Here is a 26,307-nt window from a genome sequence, read left to right as displayed (position 1 = left end):
TAATATAGGTTGATTGAGTCATAAACTTTACAAGCTCACTTTTAAACTTAATTTTCATTGCATGGATTTTAATTTTTTTTAAACATATAGTACAATTAATCAGTATTCTTCAGCTGAAATCATATGCATTTATACTGTATCATAGTTGGTCGTGGCGGTACATGCCTATAATGTCAGAACTTGGGAGGCTGAGACAGGAGAGTGAATCACAGGTCTGAAGATGGCTTCAGTAACCTAGCGAGACTCTGTTTTAAAACACAAAATAAAAACAGCTGTGGGTATAGCCTGGAGGTAGAGTGTCCTGGGTTGAAACTGCAGTACCACACACAAAAAAAGTATCGCTAAGAATTTCTCACTATGATGTACAATTACAATGTACTGATAAAGATTAATATCAGCCAGGATGAAGCCGGGCGTGGTGGCACACGCTTGTAATCCCAGTGCTTGAGAGGCGAAGACAGGAGGATCACTTAGGTTCGAAGCCAGCCTCAGCTACTTAGTGAGGTTCTCAGCAACTCAGTGAGAACCTGTTTCCAAATAAAGTATGATAGGTCTGGGAGTATAGCCCAGAGGTAGAAAATCCCCTGGGTTCCACCCCCAGTACCACAAAAAGAAAAAACAACCAAGATGTCCATCAATAGATGAATGGATTACAAAACTGTGGGATATGTACACAATGGAATTTTACTCAGACAGAAAAAGAGATGGAACTGGAGGACATTATGCTAAGTGATGTTAGTCACAAGAAAGAAGAAATCAATGCTTTCCCTAATATGTGAAAGCTAGGGAGAAATGGGTAATAGGAGGACCTCTAGATGAAGAAGGAGATCCTATAGAGGAGCAAATAAGGTGACCTAACTGAGGGAATGGGGCGGGGGAGGAGAGGGAAACTCTGTAAAGCACATGATTTACTTAAACAAACATATCAAAGTCAATCACTAAGCCAAGCATGAGAAGGAGGGATGGGGAGGGAATGGGGTAAGGATTGGGGTAAGGGCTAATTGGGTGATGTATGTATGTATGTCTCCACAAGTCTTTTATCCCATTAAGATGTATGACTACAATGTACCAATAAAAATTTAAAAGATTAATAAAAACAATATAAATACAAAGTTTTCATGGCCACTATAATAATACTTATTTCTTTTATTCTCCAACTTCTCTCAATTCCCAAGGGGCTATAACATAAAAATGAAAAGTGAGAAATTCTCTACAATCTCTGCTCAAAGTGACAAGCTCCATGCTAAGATCATTAAAATTAAAACACAAATATTATAGAAACAAAACACTTGTATGGGGACTAGATCTGAACTATAGAAAAGAGCAATATAAATACCAATAAAAATACTCAAGTCCTTAGTTCAAGATCTTTACAAGATGAAAGAGGAGGGGGTCAACCTTTATTCAACAGAATGAGGTGGGGAAAAATATCTTGGAAATGACAGCCAAATTAATGACAATAAAGAAAAGTACAAATCACATGTCAAGTTAAACCTGAACTGTGGAAAGAGACTTATTTTTTCCAACATCCAGGCTAGATTAAACATATTCACAGAGCACACTGGCTATGTCCCTCCTACAGGAGGAATAGATAATACAACAGCTGGGAGTCAACAAGGAGAACAATCTCATTTTTCTAAAGCTAGGTTTCCTTTACAACTGACATCCTCATTTTCCTTCTAAAATTTCTTTCTCTAGGAATCCATTAAAGTCCATTAAAGTATTCCAAGGTAATGATAATAAATGGTTCTAAAGATAAAAACCCAGAATAGGCAAAAATATATGAAATTCAACTATCAGAACCTCCTTGAAAAACTTTCCCTAACAAAAATATAAAGCACAAAGCCTCCAGGCAGACTGAAAGGTGATCCTACAGTCCTAATACTCCAGACACATGAGTTACCTACAAGGTTCAACATTTCGATTGCCAGGTACTCCTCTGAATGCTGTCTTTTTCAGTCCTCAGGTCCAATCTTCCTCAGAATTCAATCTTTACTCTAAGTCTACTGTCTCATTTGATAATTACCATAAAACAAAAATGCAAATTAAATCAGATGAACAAAAATAACAATTTATACTAATAGAGATTTCTAACTGCACACTGATGTTAACTGACAAGCTGCCTAGAAAACATCTATAATATTTCTTTGGGTTTTTGTCCTAAATTCTCAAACAAACCACTTATATATGTATGTGTGTATCTGTGTAGATATATGTGTGTATATTATATATCTTTATAATTACAGATACACAAATACACAAACACAAATGTAACTCAATTTCTTAAGTGAATTAGTGCATACATATGTATACACACTAATTCATTTAAGAAAAAATCCACAGAAGAAATCATCAGGAAGACAGGAGTTAAAATAAGAAGGGTGTTGTGAGTCTTCTTTACCAGTAGGATAGTATCTAGAGTCCCCAAACATCCCACCTCTGGTCCAACTGGCATCACCATCTACCAAAGTCAAAGGTACCACACATTTCTTTTTCACCAATGCGTTTTTTCCTCATAAAGTTGCAACAAAAGAGCTCAGACAACTGGAGACCCAGCCACTAAGTTCAAATGTTGCTTATGACAGGTCCCTCTCTTCTCCAAAGGCAAAAGCCAATGTAAGCAGGAATACAGTGGGATATCTATGGCAAGTTTATTTCTTATAATTTGAGGTTTTTTTTTTTTTTTTTTTTTTTTGGTGGTACTGGGTTCCTGGAAACCCTTCTACCTCCAGGCTACACTCCCAGACTTATTTTTATACTTTTTTATTTGGAAACAGGGTCTCTTAAGCCAGCATGGCTGGCTTCGAACCTGCATGATCCTCCTATCTCCGCCTCCCAAGCATGAGGATTACAAGCATGCACCACCACACCCAGCTAATTTGAGTATTTTTTAAAAGGAGATATTTTGAATGTTTTATTCCCACTCTCCTTAGTAGTCTAATACTCTACTTAAAAAATACATGGAACTCGCCGGGCGTGGTGGCGCACGCTTATAATCCCCACGCTTGGGAGGCGGAGACATGAGGATCATGCAGGTTCGAAGCCAGCCGCTCACGCTGGCTTAGGAGACCCTGTTTCCAAATAAAATGTAAAAATAGGTCTGGGAGTGTAGCCCGGAGGTAGAAGGGCTTCCAGGAACCCCAGTACCACAAATAAATAAATAAATAAATAAATAAATAAATAAATAAATAAATAAATAAATAAATACATGGAACTCAAAGCTAGAAAACATATACCTCCTCCAACTTAAGGTTAAGTTTGTGAGTATATTTTGATAATTATTCTTTCTCAAGAAAAGAAATAAAATTGAAATGTACTTATAATAAAAAGTTAGCACAAAAATTAGACAACATTATAAAAGTAGTATATTATATGATCAAAAAGAATATTAAAACATACCCTATCCAGGAAAAATAAAAAAAGTAATTTTTTTTTTTTTTTTTTTTTTGGTGGTACTGGGGTTCCTGGAAGCCCTTCCACCTCCGGGCTACACTCCCAGACCTATTTTTATATTTTTATTTGGAAACAGGGTCTCTTACACCATCGTGGCTGGCTTCGACCTGCGCGATCCTCCTGTCTCTGCCTCCCAAGCGCGGGGATTACAAGCGTGCGCCACCATGCCCGGCCTAAAAGTAATTTCTTTTTAAACCAGAAATTCTTTGTCTCTGCTTAACTTTTTTTTTTCAGTACTGGGGATGGAACCCAGGGGCATTCTACATCTAAGCTACACCTCCAGCCCTATTTTTTAGTCTTTATTTTAAAACAGGGTCTCACTGAGTTGCAAAGGACCTCACTAAGTAGCTAAGACTATTCACGAACTGAGATCCTCCTGTCTCAGCCTCCTGAATGCTGGGATTACAAGCGTGGGCCACCACGACCAGCTTTTCTGCTTAAAGTCTTAAAGTCACTATTTTTCTTATATGCAGATTAGGGATATTTGTGAATGATTCTTGGTTTGGTTTTACCCCAGGATTAGACCAGAACTTGACAAACTAGAATATTTACACCTGTCAATGAGACAGAATGTCTTCTTTGGGTTAATGCCATGGTCATTTTATGGACTATACAAAATTCAAAAAATGACTACCCACAGGCTGATCCAGGAGCTAAGAATGCTGCTTACATTTTTATAGATTTTTTTAGAAACAAAATTACAAATGCAAAAGCCTAAAATATTCACTATCTGGTCCTTTACAGACTAAGTTTGCCAGCTTCTAAACTACAGGATACAAAAAGCAAACAACTAGGATAGAAAACAATCAATCTGTAAAACTTAACTGAACTCACACAGGTTATATATATCCTTAGTGTTTTATATGCTATAAAACAAAGTAAATAAAAGAGGATGACAAAAATGTTATTTCTGTGCTTTAATTTTATCAAGAGAAAAAAACAAGATAACAATCAAGATTTGGAAAAAGTTCACTAGCCCCTAGCAATCTGTATGTCAAGATTTCTAAACTGATGTTTTAGGCCACATCATTTGTTATTGTACATTGTAGGATGCTTAGCAGCATCCCTGGCCTCTACCCACTAGATTCTAGTAGTATGCCAATACACATGTCTCCACACACTGCTCAATATCCCCTGGAGGCACCTCTGGTTGAGAATCACTGCTATAGATTATCTTTTGTCCCTACCTTCAATAAAAGCAAAAGACATCTCAAGTAGATCCGTTGTCCCCATAAAAAAAAAAAAAAAAGAAAACCAACAATGGCAAAAGCAAACTAGAGATCCAATCACTAAAAGAATGTTAAGCATTCTCTTTCAGCTTAGTAGCTGGATACAAGAACTAGACCAGACTTACCTAAAACGCTGTGCCTGCTGAGCTAGCGGTCCTGGATACCTTCTGTTTGGAGACTGGTACAGCTGGGAAAGGATGGCCTGATTGGTTTTTTGGCTTGGATTATTAGCAAACTTTACAGTGATTGGCTCTGTGGCACCAGGAGGTTTCTGGCCATTTAGGCCTTTGATAGCTTCTTCTGCCTCAATCCGCTTGTCAAATCGAATAAACCCTACACCCCTTGATATGCCTATGGTAGATTTGAGTGAAGATTTGGGAAGGAGGGAAGGAAAGAAGAGGGAAGGAAAGAAGAAAGGATAAATTAATTTTTCCTTCTTTTAAAACATATTTTCACTCACATATAGTATTTACCACAAAATCATATCACAAGGAATACTTTACCTAAGTGATTCCATCTAGAATCATAATTTTACATTTTTAAATGTATGAAGTCACCTACACAACCTGAGTACTCATTTCCACATATCTTCCAATAATCCAAGAAGAGGAGGAAAATACAAGTATGCATATTCATGTTTTTACCCCTCACCCACTCTTTTTCTCTCTTTTTCCCATGGACTTTTTAAAAATAATGTCAACAGCATGTCTGAGTTCAATTTTTCAAATCATGCTATTGGACAAGCAGCTCAGAAATGAGGGGCACAGTAGTTCCCTCTCTTATAATAAGAACAGAACCAGGCATATGCTAAAAATCCTATTAAATGCTAAAAATACATGCATTATGGTAGAAAGAGAAATTTCAATTAAAATTTTAAATAACATGTTCAATTAATAACATTGTGTGGGATGTAGAGCCTTTAAAGAAAAAAGATTGTCCAAAAAGGCTCTTCCAGTTCTCTGAAGCTCTCCCACACTTCTAACTGGCCATACTTTATGCAGTTGAGGAATGGCCAAGAATCTTTGAGGGAAATCCAGCTCATTCTATTAGCTAGTAAGAACAGGCTAGTATGGATAACCATAGCTGGTCATCATGAGATAAGTAGTTACAGGAAATAGGTACTAACAGTTCCAGTTTAATACTAGTAGATAAAATGAATAGGTTATTCAGAATTTGTTAATTAAGGAGAGATTACTGAGAAAATGCACTAGAGACCACCATAATTTAGAGGGATTTTTAAAAGGATGAAGGTCTGCTTGCCTTGCAAGTATATAAGTACAATGGCTCATAATTTTCTAAGACAAGGTATTTTTTCCCATAGGTACTTAATCTCAGACAGATCTTTATATATTAACTCTTTTGTATTAAAGCTATATCCATTGTACATTATTACCACCTGATGGTTGAATCACAAAATTGCAGGTTTTCATTTCAGGTAAAGTGAATAAGTTTTCCTTGAAAGATAATAAAGATGAAATGACAGCAAATACATCCTTTCATTTATCTAGTAGGTCCTATTAATGGAACAGCTTAGCTTAGCTGTTCCATTAGGAAAGCATCAGCAATGAAATGGCCTCGACACTGGTTGAGTCCCCCCTAAAATGGTGTTCCTAACACTTGAATGTGCATCAGAATACCCTGAGTTAAAATGCCCCCAACTCAAGAGTTTTACTGAGTAGGTTTGGGGTGGTGTTCAAGAATTTGCCATTCTATCAAGGTCACAGAATCCACGTTAATGATACGGGCGGGAGACTTGAGAGTGGAGAGCTCAGTGGGCTGGAATTCCTTGTGAGAGTAGATTGTCACCTAAGAGAGGAGCTGTGTTTCCTGTATCACAGGTGAAATCTACTCTCAATTCATTGAGCTTTCATTAATAATGAATGAATTAACAGGCATAAATGAGAAAAAATAAAAGGGTGTTTCTGCTGCTTCGAACAAATTTCACCTGGATTACTATGCCTGTATTTCTATTTAGGCCCATCAGTCGTCTGTGTGATACAACACAGAGTGACAGAATGCATACAAAGGATTATGAGATACCTAACATAGATAAAACAACATTTCATAAATTTGTGACTGATTTTTCTCATGGCAGCAAAATATATCAGCCATTCTTCTATAGGCATGTATATGATGGGAGGTGTCTCTCTACCCAGAACTCTGGATGGTGCCTCCTGTGGAGCCAGTCGACAGCACAGAGGGGCATAACATGAGTTATTCTGATCAAGTTCAGATCAGATACACTCATCTGCATTTGAAGGTTACAAACTTGGCCTACTTTTATTCTGGAGTTAATCTGTTGCTTTCTCTTTTTAAAAAATATTCACACATAATTCATACACAAAATCTTAATGTGGCTGCTTAGGATTACAGCACTGCAGGTGTCTTTTCACCCACCTTACCACGTTTTTCTATTTTAAAAATGTTTCTAAAAGAATAAGTATCACTTTTATAATATAAAAATATAACTGTACCTTGTTTTAAAATCTATATCACCAGTTTTCCTTTAACTAAAAGCTCTGGCAGAAGTGCTCTCTTATATACAAAAGTTTTAATAAACATTTTATTCTAATTTCAGCTTGGTTAAAAATTACATTAGGCATAAAGTTTTGACATTCAAAATTTCATACTTTTACATATGCCTGTACAACACGGCCAGACCTGGAAAATAGCCTTAGTAGAAATTAGCATTGTGGATGTTCTCCCTTGGAAAACTAGCTGCATATAATTGTACTAAACTTTGCTTTTTATAAAAATAAGATCATAGCTGGGCATGGTGGCACACACTTGTAATCCCAGTACTTGGAAGGCTGAGACAGGGGATCTATCACAGGTTCACGGCCAGCCTCAGCTACTTGTGAGGCCCTCTGCAACTTAGTGAGACCTTGCTTCAAAATAAAGAATAAAAATAGAGCTGGAGGTGTAGCTCAGAGGTAGAATACCCCTGGGTTCAATCCCCAAGGTCACAAAAAATAAAAACAAATAAGATTGTTTATTAGTATGAAGATGAGGCTTTTTTCACACAGAGGCTTGAAAATGAAGATTATGGAACCTATAAATTTATTACAAGCCATGAAACAGGCTTCAAACCTGCACCTTCAGGGTGGCAATGACTCAAGCTCATGCACTCCACTCCACAATCTATTTCTGTCCATGCATATTTATGAACAATTCCAGCAGAAAATTGCATTTTCTGGCCCACATATACCTTTGATGTGTTACAGAGACAAGACTGCTGCATGGGAAAACAGGCTATTTCACAATCTTCCTGTCAGAAAATAAAAGACGGCCCAGAACCACTGCCTACTTACCAGTGACCTGGTCAACAAGAATACGAGAAGTAATAATGCGCCCATATTGTGAAAACAGCTGTTCCAACTCCTTCTGGGTCATTGTTTTTGGAAGCCCGCTGACATATAAGTTGGCATCTCTGATAGAAGCTGAACTTGGGCGAGCATAAGAAACCTGGAAAAGGGAAATATAATTAAGTGTATGTGCATACTCAACCACCTTTCAGAAACTCCAAGCCTGCCTGAGTAACTTTTCATACAGAGCACTCCTCCAACACTGGTGCCAGTGTAAGCCTGGTGTTAACTACTTTATTCATTTCTGGAGAAGTTCTACACAAATGAGAAGTGTCATTCCTCCAGGTGGAAAGGGCATCTGTCCCTCGAAGCTGGTAAATTCTCAAAACAGACCAGTAGTGCAAATAGCCTAGTGGTACTCAGAGTAACAGGCTGTCCTCAATAGGGCCCGCCCCTAAGAATAGGGATCTGAGACTAAGCACTTCAAGCTTAAGGATTTTAACTTCACTGGATGCATTTTTATGACCTGTTTTCAAGTTCTACTCATCTTTGGGCATGATTGTACCACATTTCTAAATACACTTTATCAGTAAGTGTGGCCTTTTGATTTACACCAAGGCAAGTGTCTCTCCCACAAATTTTAACACATGAATGAGCTACACTCACAGCCATTCTCCTTTGTCCAGTCTTCTTGCCCATGTGTCTTATAACCTCTATGTTCAGGCCTTAAGTCCCTTTATTAACTTTACCTGCTCTTTTAGGTACTCTAAAAAAGATTCCTATCTTTTAACAGTATCCAAAATTCCATAGGATGGAAGACACATCTTGATTTGTTGATAATGGCCACTCTTCACTGTCTCACTCATCACTGTATCATTAATGTACAGTTAATGCCCAGCATGTGATAGATAAATGCCAAAATATTTGAGGAGTAAAACCCATCCCAAACCTCATGGATCCTGTTTTTCCACAACAACTTACTGGACCAGAGCATGTAAGGACAGTTTATCAAGTCATCTAGATCTTTTGCCCAATCATAATCAATGGCTTCTTGGACCATAATCCATTTTAGCCAATATTTAGAACTGAGAGTCTCATATGAGCTATCTCTGTTTATATTCCCTTTGGTTTAGCTGTGAGCTCTTCTGGAATAACTACAAAGAGAGAAATTACAATGTATAGTCCATTTTCATATCATTCATAAAAATGGGCAATACATAGCCGAGCATGGTGACACACGCTTGTAATCCCAGCATTCGGGAGGCTAAGACAGGAGGATCGCGGTTCCCGGACAGCCTCAGCTACTTAGTGAGGCCCTCCACAACTAGTGAGACCCTGTTTCAAAATAAAGAATAAAAAAAAATAGGGCATGGGTGTAACTTGGAGGTTGAATGCCCCTGGGTTCCATCCACAGACCCACAAATAAAAAAAAAATGGGCAATACATCAAACTCTGGGATTGATTTAATTATTTCTGCCTGCCCATTTTATCTAGTAGTACCCAGCTTTAATATAGTTTATTCCCCCAAATAATCTTTTCAAATCAACAATAATATTTAAAGAACTTTTAATATGAAGCATCAAATATTTTCTCCTTGGTTTAAATTATGCCAATAGCTGTTAGCATAAATTTTAACTTTTGAGAAAAAGATATATATGCCAGTTTTTTTCAATCACTTTTAAATTATTGCTTTCATCCCTGCTTCATAGTCTTTATATTTAGTACTCCTATTATTTATTCAACCAGTGTGCTGATTAAAAAAAAATACACTTTTTGTTACAAGGGCTAAACTGAGAAGTCACATCAACATTGGTGTGTCCTAAAGAGGAAAGCAATTTGAAATAATGGTGGAGAGAAAATACATCACTATTCACATATAACTATTTTTTTCTATGCCTAACCACTTCAGAATAATTAAGACTGGAGCCCAGTGCAGTAGTGTGTATCTATAATCCCAGTATTTGGTATGCTCAGATAGGAGGACTGCAGGTTTGAGCCAGCATGTGGTAACCTAGAGACCTCATTTCAAAATAAAATAGAGTGCAGCTAAGAGGTAGAATCCCCAATACTACACACACACATACATAGAAAATAAAGAAGAATGAAGACTGGGAACTTAAACATAAGTAAAAAATAATAAAAATTTCACAATCAAAAACATTTAAATGGAATCTAGTGTTGGGAATGCTGTAACTATTGAATGAACTATAGTGGCACTTCATAATATACACATTCAATGTTGTGAATAAATTAATACCCAATTTTTTCTAGACTATGATTCTCGATTACCTAAGGAAGGTAAAAACCCGGCCACCTAGAACCCAAGTCCACATGTAGGACTCCTTGGCTTTATTTCAGTAGAAGGGAGCTCCGCAAGTCAGCCATCCTCCGCTCCAATGCATGTGACTGAAGTCTATTGTGAAGAGGCACTTCCCAGCGGCTACAGGGCAAGTATCTACACGGCTTAAATGAGGCTAACTCCCAAGGACTGATGAAGCAGGAAGGAGAGACAGGCAGCCAGGGAGCCTCTCTGTGGGTTCACGCATAGCACAAGGCAGTGTACCAGCAGCTAAATATGACAGCCTCTAATCAGGGTGCCTGAGCTCAGCACTAAAACCAGTTCAGTATGAACTCCGCGAACCTAGGACAAATTCTTTAAGCTTATGGCACCACATAATTGTACCTTCTTTGTATGGTTGTTAGGAATAATTAAATAAAATGATTTACAATCCATATAACATGCTTAGTAACACTGAATTCAAGTGTTAGGTAAGTGCATTATACATATTATTTACCTCTACATGCATCTGATATTTAGGTAAAAATTCAGACCACTCAAGTTTAGAAGAACCGGAGTCTATTACAGTGTTCCAGAATAATTTATTTACTCATGCAGGGACATTCACTGCTTTATGCATTTCAGATGAAATGTGGGTGGAGTGTTTTAAAAGCTATCTTAAAATATATTTAGAAAAAAGGGTTTATATTTAGTGCATATATAAAAGCTGTGAAAACATACGTGAGTCAGTTATGATTTCCTTTTTCTTTCAATGTCCAGCCTTCAGTTTACATCGATAAATTCCCAGCCACATTAAAAGGGCTCCAAGACAAACCTTCTCAAAACCACATTTTTCACTAATTTTGTCAAAGACTTAATCTACATCACACCATAGGCAAGACACAGATGATTAAATTATATATAGATTCATGGTAGTAACAAACACTGCTGAACATAACTTATGTGTAGGCTTATGAGGATTTGCCACCTAGAAAGCATTGTCAAATACAGTATTTCATTTGTGCCTCACAACAAGCCTGTGAAGTAGGCAGAGTACACATAAAGTAATTTCTGTCCAGGAAAATAGGCAAAGATCAGGTAAATCACATTTCTAAAGTTATAACAGTGCTCAGTTCTGGATTCATACTCTGATCTTCTTGGCTCAAAATCCTTGTTTCCTCATCCAGTTTTCTTTCCACAGTACCACACACTGGCAACTGGCTTATCCATTCACTTACTCTAAGAGTTTCAAAAAATTAAATCTTGGCTTCTTAAATACACACATGCACACAAAGAAACTTAAGTGTAGACAGCAAAAACAGGATATCACTAGAAGTTACAGCTAAGGCCCAAGTTATTTAATTTCATATTCCAGTGATTATTTTTTTAAGTAGCTTAAGAATTGAATGGTCACTGATTAACTGAAAAAATTACTCATCAAAATTAAAATTAGTTTTATTATTTCCTAATTATTGAAGGTAAATAATGCCACCCTCAACCACTTCCAGGAAACAGAAAGGGCGCCTGCCTATCTTCTCTTTCCAAAACAATGCACCAGGTCCCATCCCTACACCATTCCTCTGCTCTGGCAAGGATAACACTGTCATCAACATACTTACTTCCAGGAAAAGGAAGCCATTTCTTCTTCCATCTCAAAGAATTGTAAGTAGAAAATGGACTCACACAAAAGAGAGCAGAAGGCTTGCAATGGGGTAAGGACTTGCACTTTGGGAATTTAAGTCCATACCAGACCAAATTGTATATCTAAGAGTTATCAGCTACCTTCTCCATTCAGATTTTTCTATGGATTGGGAGCTTGAACAGATACCCTGTTTTAATGCTCACCTAGAGAACCACACAGGGGCTATCTTTAACTTCAAAGTGTTAAGTATCTTTCTGGTTCTTTAAGACTAAATTCCCTTGCAGCAGACCCAAGAGGGCTTTCTTTAAATGTCAAAATCTGTATTTAAATACTTCAATATGATGAAGTTCTAGCCTTACGTCCTAGTGGGGTCAAAATAGCTGCTTCTTTCACCAAGCACAAACCATCCTCCAATCGATGTTCACTGGATTAATGTATGGGTTTGGATTTTAAATTTTCACTGCCATTTAAACAGGTGAATATTTAATGCCTGAGGAACAAGGTTATGAAATGTCAAAACTACTAAGTGAAGGATCTAATTTAAGAGGCAGCCAGAGAGTCTACAATTTAAATATTTAAAGATGATACAGGGAGTACAAAACTGAACACCAATCTACTCCAAAGGTAGCAATTTAAAACTCAGTTTTATTCTGGAAGTTCTCATAACCCTGAGTGATATAATAAACTAAGACAAGCAATACTGAGATTATTTGAGGGAGAGAATAGAGGCAATTAGAAATAAAAGCCAAATAAATGCTTTAGCCAACGCCTTCTTAAATTGGTCTTCACAAATGAGGTTAGACCGGACAAAATAGAGATAAAAACAGATTTATCAAAGTAATTAGGTCTCAAAAATGGAATAGTTAGAAAGACAATATAGTCTTTGTAATTAAAAACTCATTTCTTCATCTGAAGCTAAAACTAATTATACATTAAACATGCAAAGATGAATAGCACATATACTAAGAGTGAACTATCAAAACACAAGTTAATCAAAATACACAGAATTAAAAGGAATGAAAACATCCGATGGGTAAGAACTGGTACTTTATTAAATGTGAAGTTTAATATCCCAGTACAGCACTTTTAACAGAAGTTCATCCTCAATGTCTTTGTCCAAAACAAAACAAAACACAATTGCTTTTATTTCATTCATCAGTGGGAAGATCAGTGACAGCAGACATTAATACTAACACATTAAAGTGATAAGGTCCAAAAGTGAACAAAGCAATTCCTTCTTTTTTAAACTAAAAGCATTTGAAAAATCACCCACTGCCAGGATTACTTTTATCATTTGTCAATTACTGACCCAGGACTACAAATATTAAACCTGAAAATTAGACACTTGCCACTTTGACCTTTTTTGAAAACTCCATTCAATTTCTCCAGCTGAAAGGAGTGGAAGAGGTCATAGTTACGATTATTTAAACTGCAAGTTAATTGCTGTTCATATAAAAACTGGAGTCTTGATGGGCTGTCTAAAAAAATGACAGTTTAACTAAATAAAAGCTAGCTTTGGTTTCTGTAGGCAGTAGCAGAGGTCTTGTGGCAGCCTCGTGGATACATGGGCAGTTGGCTCCCTTGGGCCCTCCAGAAGGGCTCAGAAGATGCGTACACAGAAGGTGCGATCTCTCATCACAATTCAGGCTACAGACCTTCAGATTCACCCCAAAGGAAGATGTATGCTTTTATCTGCTTCCAAATGCAAAACCCCACCAGGAACAGGTCTCAAACACACATCAAGGCATATGTAACTCATAGCCCAAGACCAACTGTTCAATAAGGAAGGGCATGCTTCACAATGGGACACAAAATGTAAGCCTGAGAGAACAGCAAGGAATTAAAGATTAGCTCCAATAAAGGTGTTAGAGCTAAAAGAAATAATCATCAGCAACAGGAGGGCTTATAAAAAGTATTACAGATTAGGGCAGCTACTTTTGATACTCCAAGGTTCAGAATTTGGAAATCTATATCAGTGGAAAATACATATGAAACCTCAAGTTTTATTTAGACTACATTTGTTGAATGTTTTAAGACTAAATAAAGAGCCCTTTAACTCAAGTGAGAAGTTCAGAAAGACACCGTGGACTACATCAAATGATGTTATTATCTGCTAAAAATCCCTCAAGGGTTCACTAATGCTTTAGGATTAATTTAAAATTTCTTAGTCCTTTATTCTCAGGACACTGCCTACCCTGTGCCATTTCTATGTAAGTGAATATAACCTTCAATAACTTTCCAAAGGCATCCTGCCCTCTCACTCCCTTTGTGTTATTATAAGCTGTTCCTTCTTACTCATATAAATTTCAGTCAACAACTTTACATAGATATCACTGACCTAGTCCCTAATGTTCATCAGCCCTGTTCATCAGCCCTGTCAACTGTCCTCTGAGTTAGGTCCCTCTTACCTATACTGACACTGCATGGCATGTGTTGTTCTCTTGAATACTGACTAGCTCAGAACACGCTCATCTGTTGCCCTGCCTTGTGGCTTACTCCCTTGAAATAAGAAACCTTGTCATCATCCTATTTTGTACCCATCAGTACCCACCACACATTTATGGTAATAAAGATGATACATCATAATACACTAATTGGAGTTTATTTTTGAAACCTTGTTTAAAAGTTAAGAGAAGCCACACCTTTTATTATAGAATGGTACTTTGTGCACAGGACAGACAATGAAAATTTTATTCACCATTCTGAAATTGAAGTTTCATCTATCAAATCAGAGATCCAAACATTTATCTTCAATATAATATGTCTTCGGAGGTGTCTTCATTTGGGAACAAAAATAAAATGAAGTCATTTACTTCATCTGTTTATATTTATAAATGAGGAAGGCTAAGCCTTTGAGAGAAAAAAGTGACTTGTCCAGAGATAGAGGAAAATACTTGGGTGTAGGGTTCAGGGATCTTAATTTTTTTTTCTTGACTTTTTCATTTTACCTGGGGACCAAACTCAGGGCACTGCACTTGCAAAGCAAGCACTTTGCTGCTGAGCAACATCCTAGCCCAGGTCTTGACTCCTCATCAATGCATTTTGTATTACACTGTTCACTCAAACACCATCTTTGAAATCACAAACAACTAGCAAAATGAGTTACTGAAAGGACATCAGACATTCCAAAGGAGATACCAGAAGAGGCAGTGCCAAAGAAGGTACAAACCTCAGCTTTGCCAAATAACACATTTTCTTATACACGTATATGGAAATACAAAATACATCACAAAGAACAATTCAGTTACTCTATTTCTTCTACTACTAGTAGCTGAGATTCACTTTGGAGACAATGAAAAAAATCTAGTATGTAAAGATGGGCAAGCCAAAAAAAAAAAAAAAAGGGAGAGAGAAAAAATGAATCATAAAACCAGGGCTTAATACCAATTACAATGTGCCTACATATTTAGAATCTTTTCAATTTTTTTTTTTTTTGCTTTTTAAAAACACATATAATTTAAAAGAACAATAGCAACTGGTTATTTACACTGGAGATTTCTCAGCCTCACAATACTTTTAAGTTTTAAACATCAACTTAAGCTTCAACTTAACGATTAAATGAATAAGTAGGCCAGGCATAGTGGCGCATGCTTGTAATCCCAGCGCTTGGGAGGCAGAGACAGGAGGATCGCACAGGTTTGAAGCCAGCCGTGCTGGCTTAAGAGACCCTGTTTCCACATAAAAAAGTATAAAAATAGATCTGGGAGTGTAGCCCGTGGTAGTATAGCCGAAGGTAGAAGGGCTTCCAGGAACCCAATACCACCAAAAAAAAAAAAAAAAAAAAAGAAAAAAGAAATGAATAAGTAATGTCTTAAGGGCTGATCATAGGACATTGTTAAAGATAATACTAAGGCCACTGAACATCCAGTGGAAAATGAAAGCATATTGGTTATATTTAAAAACTAATCATAATCTGCAGACTTATTGAGTTAGATTTTCTTTTACATATTTCTTAAACTCTGCTTCTGGAAAACTACTCAGAGCAGGGTTTAGTAAGTGCTACCCAGTTTCATTCATGTTTATCAAATAAATGAGGGCCCAAATAGGCTGTCCTGAAAGACATGTTTATTTTTTATTAAGATATAAAAGCTGGAAGATCATTTCTGCCCTTAACATTGTCTCTCCTTGGCTGAAGTAGTCAGTTGGTTCAATAAGCACAGCTCTTGCTGGAGAAGGCCACAGAAGTACATGGTAAAGATACTCTTGAAATGCAACATAGAACACAAATGTCTTCAAATTCCTAAGCATGCAAAAATAAATAAATAAAAATGGGTATAAACTCAAATATAATATTATCTTCAGGTCCCATAACACAGTGAGGAAGGCTTGGCACAGAGGTGATATATGTGTTTCAAAAAAAAAAAAAAGCAATTCAAAGACTACATAAATGAGGCATCTTTTGAAATAAATTTATAAAGACTACAGGCATTCTGTTAAGATGATGGCAGATGACTGTGTGGGAAAGCCCCATGTGACTGAGACCTGAGGAAAGAGGCTGCTACATCGCACAGAAACACCCAACATCTTTAAATGGGTTGAAAGAAATGCCCAACTTAATTTTTATTTCTCCAAACACAAATTATATTTTAAGCCCTCTCACTTCCCCATCCTCTCTTGTAGAGATCTATTAGAAACTAAACCCAGCCTGGCCCCGTGGCACGTATCTGTAATACAAGTACTTAGGAGGCTGAGACATGAGGATCCTAGGTTTGATGACAGCCTCAGCAAGTAGTGAGACTCTCATCAATCTAGTGGAATCTTGTTTCAAAATAAAAAAATAAAATCAGCTGGAGGTGTAGCTCAGAGGAAGAATGTCCCTGCATTCAATCACTAGTACTGCAAAAAAAAAAAAAAAAGAAAGAAAGAAAGAAAGAAAAAGAAAATGAAACAAACTAAACCCAGTAACATGCAAAATAAGAAATCAAGGGCATTTTGGGGGGAGACAATACCAGAAATAAACTGTTTGGACTGACACTCAACTCTAGATTAGGGTTAAATGTACGTTCTGCACATAGGATGTACAAGTCACTATACAACCAGCTGCCTAAGGATTCAATATGACTTCCCAGTGAGGAGGGGAAAAAAACGGTAGTTATATACAAAAAGTAGTATACAAAAAGGCATAGTATACAATTTTCACTTTAGACACTCTCACTAAATATACTATGAAGATGTTCAATGAACTTAAAGAAATCTCGGTACTTAGTAATCAGTACTGACATGTATCTGAGGGATCGTCAAAGCTGCCAATACCAGACTGCCTGTAACTGAAGTCTTTTAGTTTTGGCTTTAAATTCCTGGAAGTTGAAATGAATTAGTAAATGTATGCCTAGCTTATGGCCCCAACCGCCAAGCAGGTACTCCAATACTTGGCAAATGAGTGTATTCCACAGACTTGTGCAGGAGGTATGCCTGAAGTACCTCTCATACAAGATGATGACAAGTTATAATATTTGCCCGAACAACTAAGCTTTTCTTATGGTCTCTTGGAAACAATATAGGTTAAAATGGCCAACTGAAAAACATAGGTACTCCTCTAATTCTTAGAGAGCCATTTCCCAGTAATAACTTCTTAAGAGTTCTCTCAAGATGATAAAACTTGATCAAGGACATCTCCAACAGAAGCCATACTATCAAGATAATTGTCACAACTTTATTTTCCATAATATACCTAAGATGTAATCTGTGTATTACCTGAATATGTCTAAGGTATCGATTGGCAACAGAAAGTCAAAGAAGTCAAAGAAGATCCAGGTGTGTTGGTGCATACCTGTATTACCATTACTTGGGAAGCTGAGTCAGGAGGATCACAGGTTTAAAGCCAGCATCATTTTCTTAGGAAGACCCCGTTTCTAAATAAAAAAATAGAAGTGTGGCTCAGTGATACAATGCACCTGGGTTCAATTTCCAGCACATAAAAAAGAAAAAAAGAAAAAAAAAAAGGACTCTACATTGCATGGTATAAGTAAACTGAAGATGTATAAGAATAAAAGTCAAGCAGCAGTGGTTGGTAATATGTGAGAAAAGAGAAAGGTTCTCATCAAATCAATTCTGGTAAATTAAACATCCTGGGGCTTTCATATACTCATCCATTTAAGGCCTGAGATGAAGAATGAATAAACAGAAGAGACAGGTGACAGACAAAAAGATACAAGCAGGTGAGCAGTACATCATAAATCTCACAGAGGGATGGCTTCAATTAAATCTTTATCATTTGTAGAAAAGAAAAACAAGCAGAATAGTCATTCCGCATTCCCCATTTGACCCTACTTTCAATGTATAATGATGCCTGCCAGGAAGTGACAAGAGGTTTGAGCCCAAAGTTAAAGACAGTTAAAAACAAGAACAACAGCAGGGTGTGGTGGAACACGCTCATAATCCCAGTACTTGGGAGTCTGAGACAGGAGAGATTGCAGGTTCTTGGTCAGCCTCAGCTACTTAGTGAGACCCTCTGCAACTTAATGAGACACTGTTTCAAAATAAAGGAAAAAATATAGGGTTGGGGTGTAGCTCAGAGGTAAAATTCTCCTGTGTTCAATCCTCAGTATCTTAAAACAACAAAAAAATACTTCAAGCAGATATGTTGGTGTGCACCTGTCATCCTGGCATTTAACAGGCTAAGACAGGAGAATCACAGGTTCAAGGCCAGTATGCAGAACCATAGTGAGGCCTTGTTTCAAAATAAAAAACTAATAAAACCGGGGATATAATTCAAAGATAAAACATTACTGGGTTCAATCCCCACCCAATACTTTTTAAGAAAAGAATTAGTCTGGTGTGGTGGTGCCTGCTTGTAAATCCCAGTATTGGGGAGCCTGAGGCAGGAGGGTCATGAATAGCCTCAGCTACTTAGTGAGGCCTTCTATAACTTAGTGAGGCCCCTGCTTCAAAATAAAAAATAAAGCATAGGTCTGGGGGTATAGCTTGGAGGTAGAATGCCCCTGGGTTCCATCCCCAGTACTGCAAAATAAATAAACTAACTTCAGGGAGTTTAGCTTTTAAATATATTAAATCATGACTTTTTCCAGCTTTGAACACACAGAGCAAGTCTCTGTTGTTTCTGGTAAACGATATTTAGAAACCTCATGTAGAAATTCTAAATAAAAACATAAACATTCTGGAAGGTACTCTGAAGACAGGGATCCCTCCCCTTGTCCTCAGAGAAAAGACCACTGAGATGGAGAAAAAGGTAATGTAGAGTGAAAAAAATATTGCTTTTATGGCCAAAGAAAACTTAATAAATAATGACAGGAGTACAGAGGAGTTTGGCAGAGAATGAGGCAAGACGTGGTAATATACAATTGGAGGATGAGAGCCAGAATTAAGATTTCTGTAGAACTCTGGAAACAAACAGTGAGTTGGGAGTAGATTCTAGAGCCCTTAAATGTCAGGATAAAGCTAAGAACAGAAGAGTGATAGTTTAAATATAGGAAAGAGTCACCTAGCAGTAATATATAAAGAATGCAGGGTCAGTTTTCCCATCATAATCTAGGTGAGGAGAATGGTCAGTATCAGTGTGGTAGCTGGTCACAGTGGCACGTGCCATAATCTCTGCCTTGGGAGGCTGAGTCAGGAGGGCTGCAGGTTCAAAGCCAATCTCAGCAACTTAACAAGCCCCTCAGGCAACTTCATGAGACCTGTTTCAAAAGAAAATAAAAGGGCTAGAGGTATAGCTCAAAGGTAGAAAGTCCCTGTGATCAATCCCCAGTGCCAATGGGGAAAAAAAAATCAGTGTGGCAGTCAATAGTTAAATGCCATCTTTAGTAAGGTTCCTTTTGTTCTATAACTAGGAGAAATATTGCTTTACCACAATGTTAGTTCAGACATCCCGGTCTTCTCTGACCTACTTATGTATAAGTCAATGAAGATATAATGATCCTAGTTCTATGTGTACACTAAATATTGCATAGAGAACCTTCACCTTGGTATCACTTATAAATAGCTTAAGTGAGTCCCATAGGTCACCACAGATTTTTGTGGAAGGCACATATATTTCTATAAGCAAATACATTAATTTACCCCAAATTCACTCTTAGAGTTCCTCACTAAACTAGGTCTTCACTGAAGGGGAATAAATGTGAGATATAGAGCTAAGTTCAGTGACTCACTTATACCAATTCTTACTTGATAAAACATGTGTACTTTATGGCTTTCCCAATGTAAGTTTCTTCTAAAAGGTACATCACATAAAGGCTTCTGCGCCTTTGGATGAGAGATTCCTCTATGCACAATACTTTCATTTCTTTGCTTGATAAAATCTATTTTGTGATCACCTCTGAAATCATCCCAGGAGTCTCTAGAGAGCCAGTGACTTAACAACTCTTCCAGTGTACTTGGCATTAACTTATCTCACATCCAAATAATGCTCATATAAAATAGGTGCCGTCTCCGCTACTGCACAGTGACATCAAGGACAAGACTACTTCCTGACTTACTCAACACTGTTCCAACATTCAGCAAAGGTGACTGGTACATGCTAAGCACTCAAGATGCTTGCAGGGTTAAGAATTTATTTAACTATCCTTAGATATTCCCTGTCCAAGTGTGTCTTAGCCATGGACACACACACACACACACAAAACACACACCTTTGCAATTAAATACCTTTTTTAAAAAATTACATCTAATTATCCTTTCCCTTTGTGGGGTGAGGGGTTTCAGAATGAAACATCTGGAAAAACTATCAAAGTTAGTCGGGCGTGGTGGTACAAGCTTGGAATCCCTGCGCTTGGGAGGCTGAGACAGGAGGATAGCACAGGTTTGAAGCCAGCCTCGGCTACTTAATGAGGCTCTCAGCAACTTAATGAGACCCCGTTTGCGAATAAAATATAAAAAATAGGTCTGGGAGTGTAGCCCAGCAGTAGAAAGCCTCTGGGTTCCACCTCTATTTCCACCAAAATTAATAAAGTTAGCAACCTTCCCTAAAATCTAGGAAACTGTTAGTCCAGAAACATTCTGGATTGCCTACAGCATTAAGTTCTCAAATGGGGCAAGATGACAATTTATATATTATATTATATATATATATTATAGTCGGGCGTGGTGGCACACACTTGTAATCCCTGTGCTTGGGAGGCGGAGACAGGAGGATTGCGCAGGTTCGTAGTCAGCCTCGATGGCTTAAGAGACCCTGTTTCCAAATAAAAAAAGTATAAAATAGGTCTGGGAGTGTAGCCTGGAGGTAGAAGGGCTTCCAGAACCCCAGTACCACAACCACATATATATATTCCTAGATATGACAAAAGAGATAATAGAAATATACTTTCTCCCCACAAAGACAAAAAAATTTCATTTACATGTATTTATGAAATATATTCAATGCATAAGGGGATAAACCCTAAAACATTATCAAGTGTTTTATGAGTTTAAATCTACCAAGATATTTCTCTCTGAACATGATTAGACATTAGAGAATAACCATGGGAAAGCTTTTTTTAAATGAACTGATTTGCAAGACTAATAGTCTCATTCAAAGACGATACTTCATTCTCCAAATATCTATTAGACACCTGAGCCTTATATCCCCCCCAAACAGCTTTAACAAAAAATAATTACTGTATTCCTAGAGCCCTTTGTGTGTCAGTGGTAAAGATTTTACAAGAAAAAGGTTTTTTAAGGCAAACACGACAACCTTCACATGAGACCACATCATTGCCATTTATAGAATTCATGCAGAAATCTAAAGAGAGAGAAGGGAGGGGGCAAGCACCTTTATCTTTGCTCCAAGACAAAGTGTTCTCCAGCTTCAGAACTGCGGAAGCACCTCGCTTTACCTTGACAATCTGTCCTAAGGTATTTAATTACAGTGAATGATCTGGCACCAGGCCCTTTCCTTGGGTCTCACTGATTGATAGCATCAATAACAGTCACTGGCTGTAATTAAACCTCCAAATAGTATCCCCTTTGCCACTTGGTAGATCAATGTCCCTCATGCCAGAGAACAAAATACAAAAGTGAGAGGGTGTTTTTACCCTTCACCTTCACAGTTCACCTGACTGTGTGGGTCAGGGAAGTTTGCAGACAATGCATATTTCACAATTCCCCTGGGATATTGCTTAACAACACTAATGAAAATCTTCAGTCATGACATGTTCTTAATCCTTATTTATTTATTTATTTATTGCCAATCTGAGCAGGACAAAACATCCTAAGCCTTTTGTCAAGAATATTCATTACTGCTTTCATGTAGCTGTAGTTGTGGAGAAAATTTCAGTTTACAGGTCAAAAGTTTTCTAAATTAAGGTTGTATACAGCAAATGCTTTTTTTTTTTTTGGTGGTACTGGGGTTCCTGGAAGCCCTTCTACCTCCGGGATACACTCCCAGACCTATTTTTTATATATTTATTTCGAAACAGGGTCTCTTAAGCCAGCACAGGACAGGCTGGCTTCGAACCTGCACAATCCTCCTATCTCCGTCTCCCAAGCATGGGGATTACAAGCGTGCACCACCATGCCCGGCTCAGCAAATGCTTTCTTTAAAAAATACATTATTCTAGCCCAGCATGGTGGCACGCATCCACAATCCCAGTACTTGGGAGGCTGAGACAAGAGGATCACAGGTTTAAAGCCAAACCCAGATACGTAGATTTTTAGGAACCTAAAGAAACCCTCTTCCCAAATTAAAAAAAAAAAAAAAAATTAGGCTGAAAGTATAACTCAGAGGTAGAATGTCCCTGGGTTCAATCCCTAGCACACCACACACACACACACACACACACACACCATTGCTATGGGTAAGAAATTTTATGATAACAGAGTAAATTCCCATGTGTTCAGTTCTGGCTAGAAAGCCCAAATATCTGGACACTAAGAAAGGGAAGAGAAGGAATACAGTTGGAGGCCCATAGATAGGAATAATTTTTATTGAGCTGCAAAAGCAAATTTCATAATCTAAAGAATCATAATCATCTTGAATACTATATCTCCCAATTTCTATACCATAGATCACCCATTTTACATAGATGAGGCCTGAACAACCTATATGATAAGTTTCCTCAAATACCCTCAGAATCAGACATATAAGTTCTGCTAGTATACTTATATTTAATGTCCTACAAATGCTCTGAAAATGAGGACATTGTGAGAAAGAATATGTATTATTCAGAAAATATAGCAACATTTTCATTAAAAGCATATTTATTAATCCCAGTCAATAAAGTTTGATAAGCCCACAAATTATAATCTTGTTATTTGCATGTATATATGTGCCAAGTGCCCGTCATTAAGATATAATAAACAGTGGTTCTCAGGTCTACCACCACCACCTGTGGTGATCGTTAAAATATAATTTCCTTGGTCCCATTCTATAAATGAGTAGATTCAGTAAACCATGGTTGGGGCCCAGAAATCTGAATTTCATCAACCATTTCATCACAGATATTCTGATAAACATGAAAATTTGGGCAGTCCCTTATGTGAAGAAATTTGAAACAAGCAATCTTCAAATTCTGGGCTTATTATAAGGACTCCCTGGAGAGCTCATAAAAATCATAGACAACAAGCCCTCAACTTTACTAGTCAATGATGTTGGCTTCTGAATAAGAAAATTTCCCATGTCTCTTGAAAGCATTTGTAGGAATATAAATTACCAACAAATGCAAAAATGTATCAGTAAATCAAAGCTCACAGAATCCATTCAATAATATTTCCAAGAACTCAGACTTTGAATGTGGTTCCACGGGGTCAGGGTACCCATCCATCTAGCCAGTTCTCTGTTTGGTTCTGTGAAGCTAAGACACTCATAGTGACTCCATAATCTTTTTAGGCATGTGTATAGGGTCACTTGGCTAAAGCAGGCAGGGATGCATCTCTAAATACAGACATCTAATAACATCTGTGAAAACTAACACTTTTTCCTGAATTATCAGCTTTCAGGACCTTGTGGTTGTTTTTTCTTCCCCTTCCTGTTGCTCATTTAAGGGCCATTTCTAGACTCATTAGTAACCCAGAACCTGAGCAGGAAGGATTAAACTTCTCATCCCTGTGGGGGGAAGTAACCTTACACTAATGACCAAAAAACACGATGCATCAGCAAGATTTGTTGCTCTCCCTCCCAATCCACTTCTCCATAGCATTAAGTAACTACAGCAAATGCTAAATATCCAACACAATTAAATAACTAAGCATCTTCACTATTTTCTTTAAAGTAAAAGTAACTTTTTCTAAATTCATTCCCAACTAGATTTCTAAAAACACAACATTAAAATAGAAACAGAAGACTGAGAAACAACTGAGTGTCTCTTATCTTTGCCTTCTCTAAGTTACAAGCCAATGTAAGTATTTTCTGCCTCTATATGTCAAAAATGACATGTGAAAGCAAAATACATTTCCAGTAGCTGCTCAGACTCATCCCCATCTCCAACATTTTATAAACGAGAAAACTAGACCAAGAAAGCGAGAACGGAATACATCCAGGACTCCAAATCCTGCCACATTCCACAGCAGAAGTGGGGGAGAAGGAGCAGATTCCTCGTGGTTTTCCAACCAGGCTTCTCTGCTTGCCCATAAGCAGCATGTCAAAAAAACTTCAGGAAATAAAGCCTCCATAAATAATTCTGATGTTGTATTCATGCCTGAAAACTTATGCTAAAGGCAATGTTAGGAAATGTTGGCAGAGGTGGGAGTAAAATAAAATCGACCATTCAGGCTTTTCTAAAGAGTTGACACAAATTTAAAGAGACCAACATTAATATACTTTTCTTTCAGTTTTAAACTATCATTAAAGATTCTCAAGAAACTACCAGAAAAGCATTTTTGGAGAGTGATAATTTCCTATAAAATAGGTTCAGAAAGTTAATCTGATAATTCTTTTGCTGTTCAATTACAATTTAAAAAATAATCAAAGTCACTCGCTGATCTACTAAAAAAAAAAAAAAAAGACCTCCAGATACTATTTTTCATTATACACTGAATTTCTGGCTATTCAGGTGCTCAACCTTCAAGACAGGAGAGTTCTTCCTTCCAAAGCAAGATAGCTGCACTCTCTCAGTTCTAATAGTTCTGGGTCTAGAAATACTGAAAGGCTCAAATTATAGTCTCTTGAAGGATAGCTGGTTTCTTTCTAGTGGTATCTCAACCTAGTTCTAAGCAAAACCTTATTATCTATCCATGAATAATGTGAGATGAGAGGAAAACAGAAGCTACAGCATCAGTCACCACAGAGCCGGCAGTGCTATTAGCTTTCGGGTTGTCAACAAGTCCCGTGACCTGAGCTTCATTTCATCCAAGGGATTAAGTATGTGCCTATCAGAGATCACCACTGTTGCTGCAATAATCCAAATAAAAAGATAAAAGTCTTGTGACATTATTCTGAAAAGCAAATAAGAAACTAAGGGCTCCTCCTTGGAATGCCAGCACATTTACCTTAACTCTCTCAAGAAGGCCATGGGGAGAACACACCAAAGCTAAACTGACTATACCTATCCAGGGCCACAAATGAAACAAAAGCCCAGCCTCATCTTCCCCTGAAACAGTAGAAAAGTAAAGCAAACAGGTGCCAGTACTGACTTACAGAAATGCTTCTGCTGATGCACTTTTACAAAGCAGGAGGAAAAGTAAGTGATCAGGGTACTGTTCAGGGAGAAGGGTTTCTGGCCCTTTATATCACTTTCACTGTATCCTGCCTCATTGCTAGCATAGAACACACACAGGTTTGAACACACGGTTCTACTATTTTAGTGTCTTATACCAACATGAACATGGTGTGCTCGAGTCTCTTCCTCACCCTATTATTAGAAAAAAAATTTACACTTACCATGCTAGGCCTCCAGGTGCCTCAAAGTTCTGATAAATCATAAGTGATTAAGTTTTAAAGACAAGCTCACTTCCCACCCCCAAGCATGGCAAGTCCCTAAACCCATACAAAAGTACTCCCTCTGTGGCTTTTCGTACAAGCACATTCTAAGTTACTCTTAATATCAAGCACATCCTTGGTTACTCATTTAACTGCAACAAAGATATTTATAAAACCTAAAATCCTCCACACTGGTTACAGAAGAGAAACAGCCAGGATTTTCTGGAACAGAACTCATTCACTTCCTATAAGTTTAAGCATCCTCACAGGCTATGACACCTCCGATGAACATGCCTGGGTCACAAAACGATCCATTAACTCTCTATGGAGGGGGCCAATTTATATAGCATCTATAAAATATTTCCTAATGGTCAGAATTAAATTTTCAAACAACTTACAATGATAAATGAAATCCAACCCATCCCAATAATCTGTAGCAAAAGCAGATTGATTTATTAAAATATTTCCCAACACAGATTTTACTATAGATCCTAAACAATGAACAACAGTAGAAGAAAGAAATTAAGGCTGTTACTTTCTCAGCAGAGTATGCCACATTTCATCACAGGATAAATATTGGTTCATTAAAAAGTAGTCATGCCTTTTCT

The 26,307-nt window shown here is 37.4% G+C and overlaps 1 protein-coding gene across 7 annotated transcripts in view; it reads right to left on the bottom strand.

The window, feature by feature from the left end:
• Positions 1-26,307, bottom strand: part of ELAVL2 (ELAV like RNA binding protein 2) — a gene marked incomplete at both ends in the record, with an annotated part of 131,877 nt that overhangs the window by 5,865 nt on the left and 99,705 nt on the right. For all 7 annotated transcript variants that reach the window (XM_080708591.1, XM_080708586.1, XM_080708589.1 and 4 more), the window contains 2 exons: positions 4,808-5,033; positions 7,994-8,147. In XM_080708591.1, coding sequence (XP_080564717.1) covers positions 4,808-5,033; positions 7,994-8,147 — 380 coding nt within the window. The remainder of the gene's footprint in view (positions 1-4,807; positions 5,034-7,993; positions 8,148-26,307) is intronic.

The sequence above is a fragment of the Muscardinus avellanarius genome (assembly GCF_963383645.1).
Source record: "Muscardinus avellanarius genome assembly, chromosome: 13".
Lineage (NCBI taxonomy): Eukaryota > Metazoa > Chordata > Mammalia > Rodentia > Gliridae > Muscardinus > Muscardinus avellanarius.
This window is presented reverse-complemented; position numbering and strand designations above follow the sequence as displayed.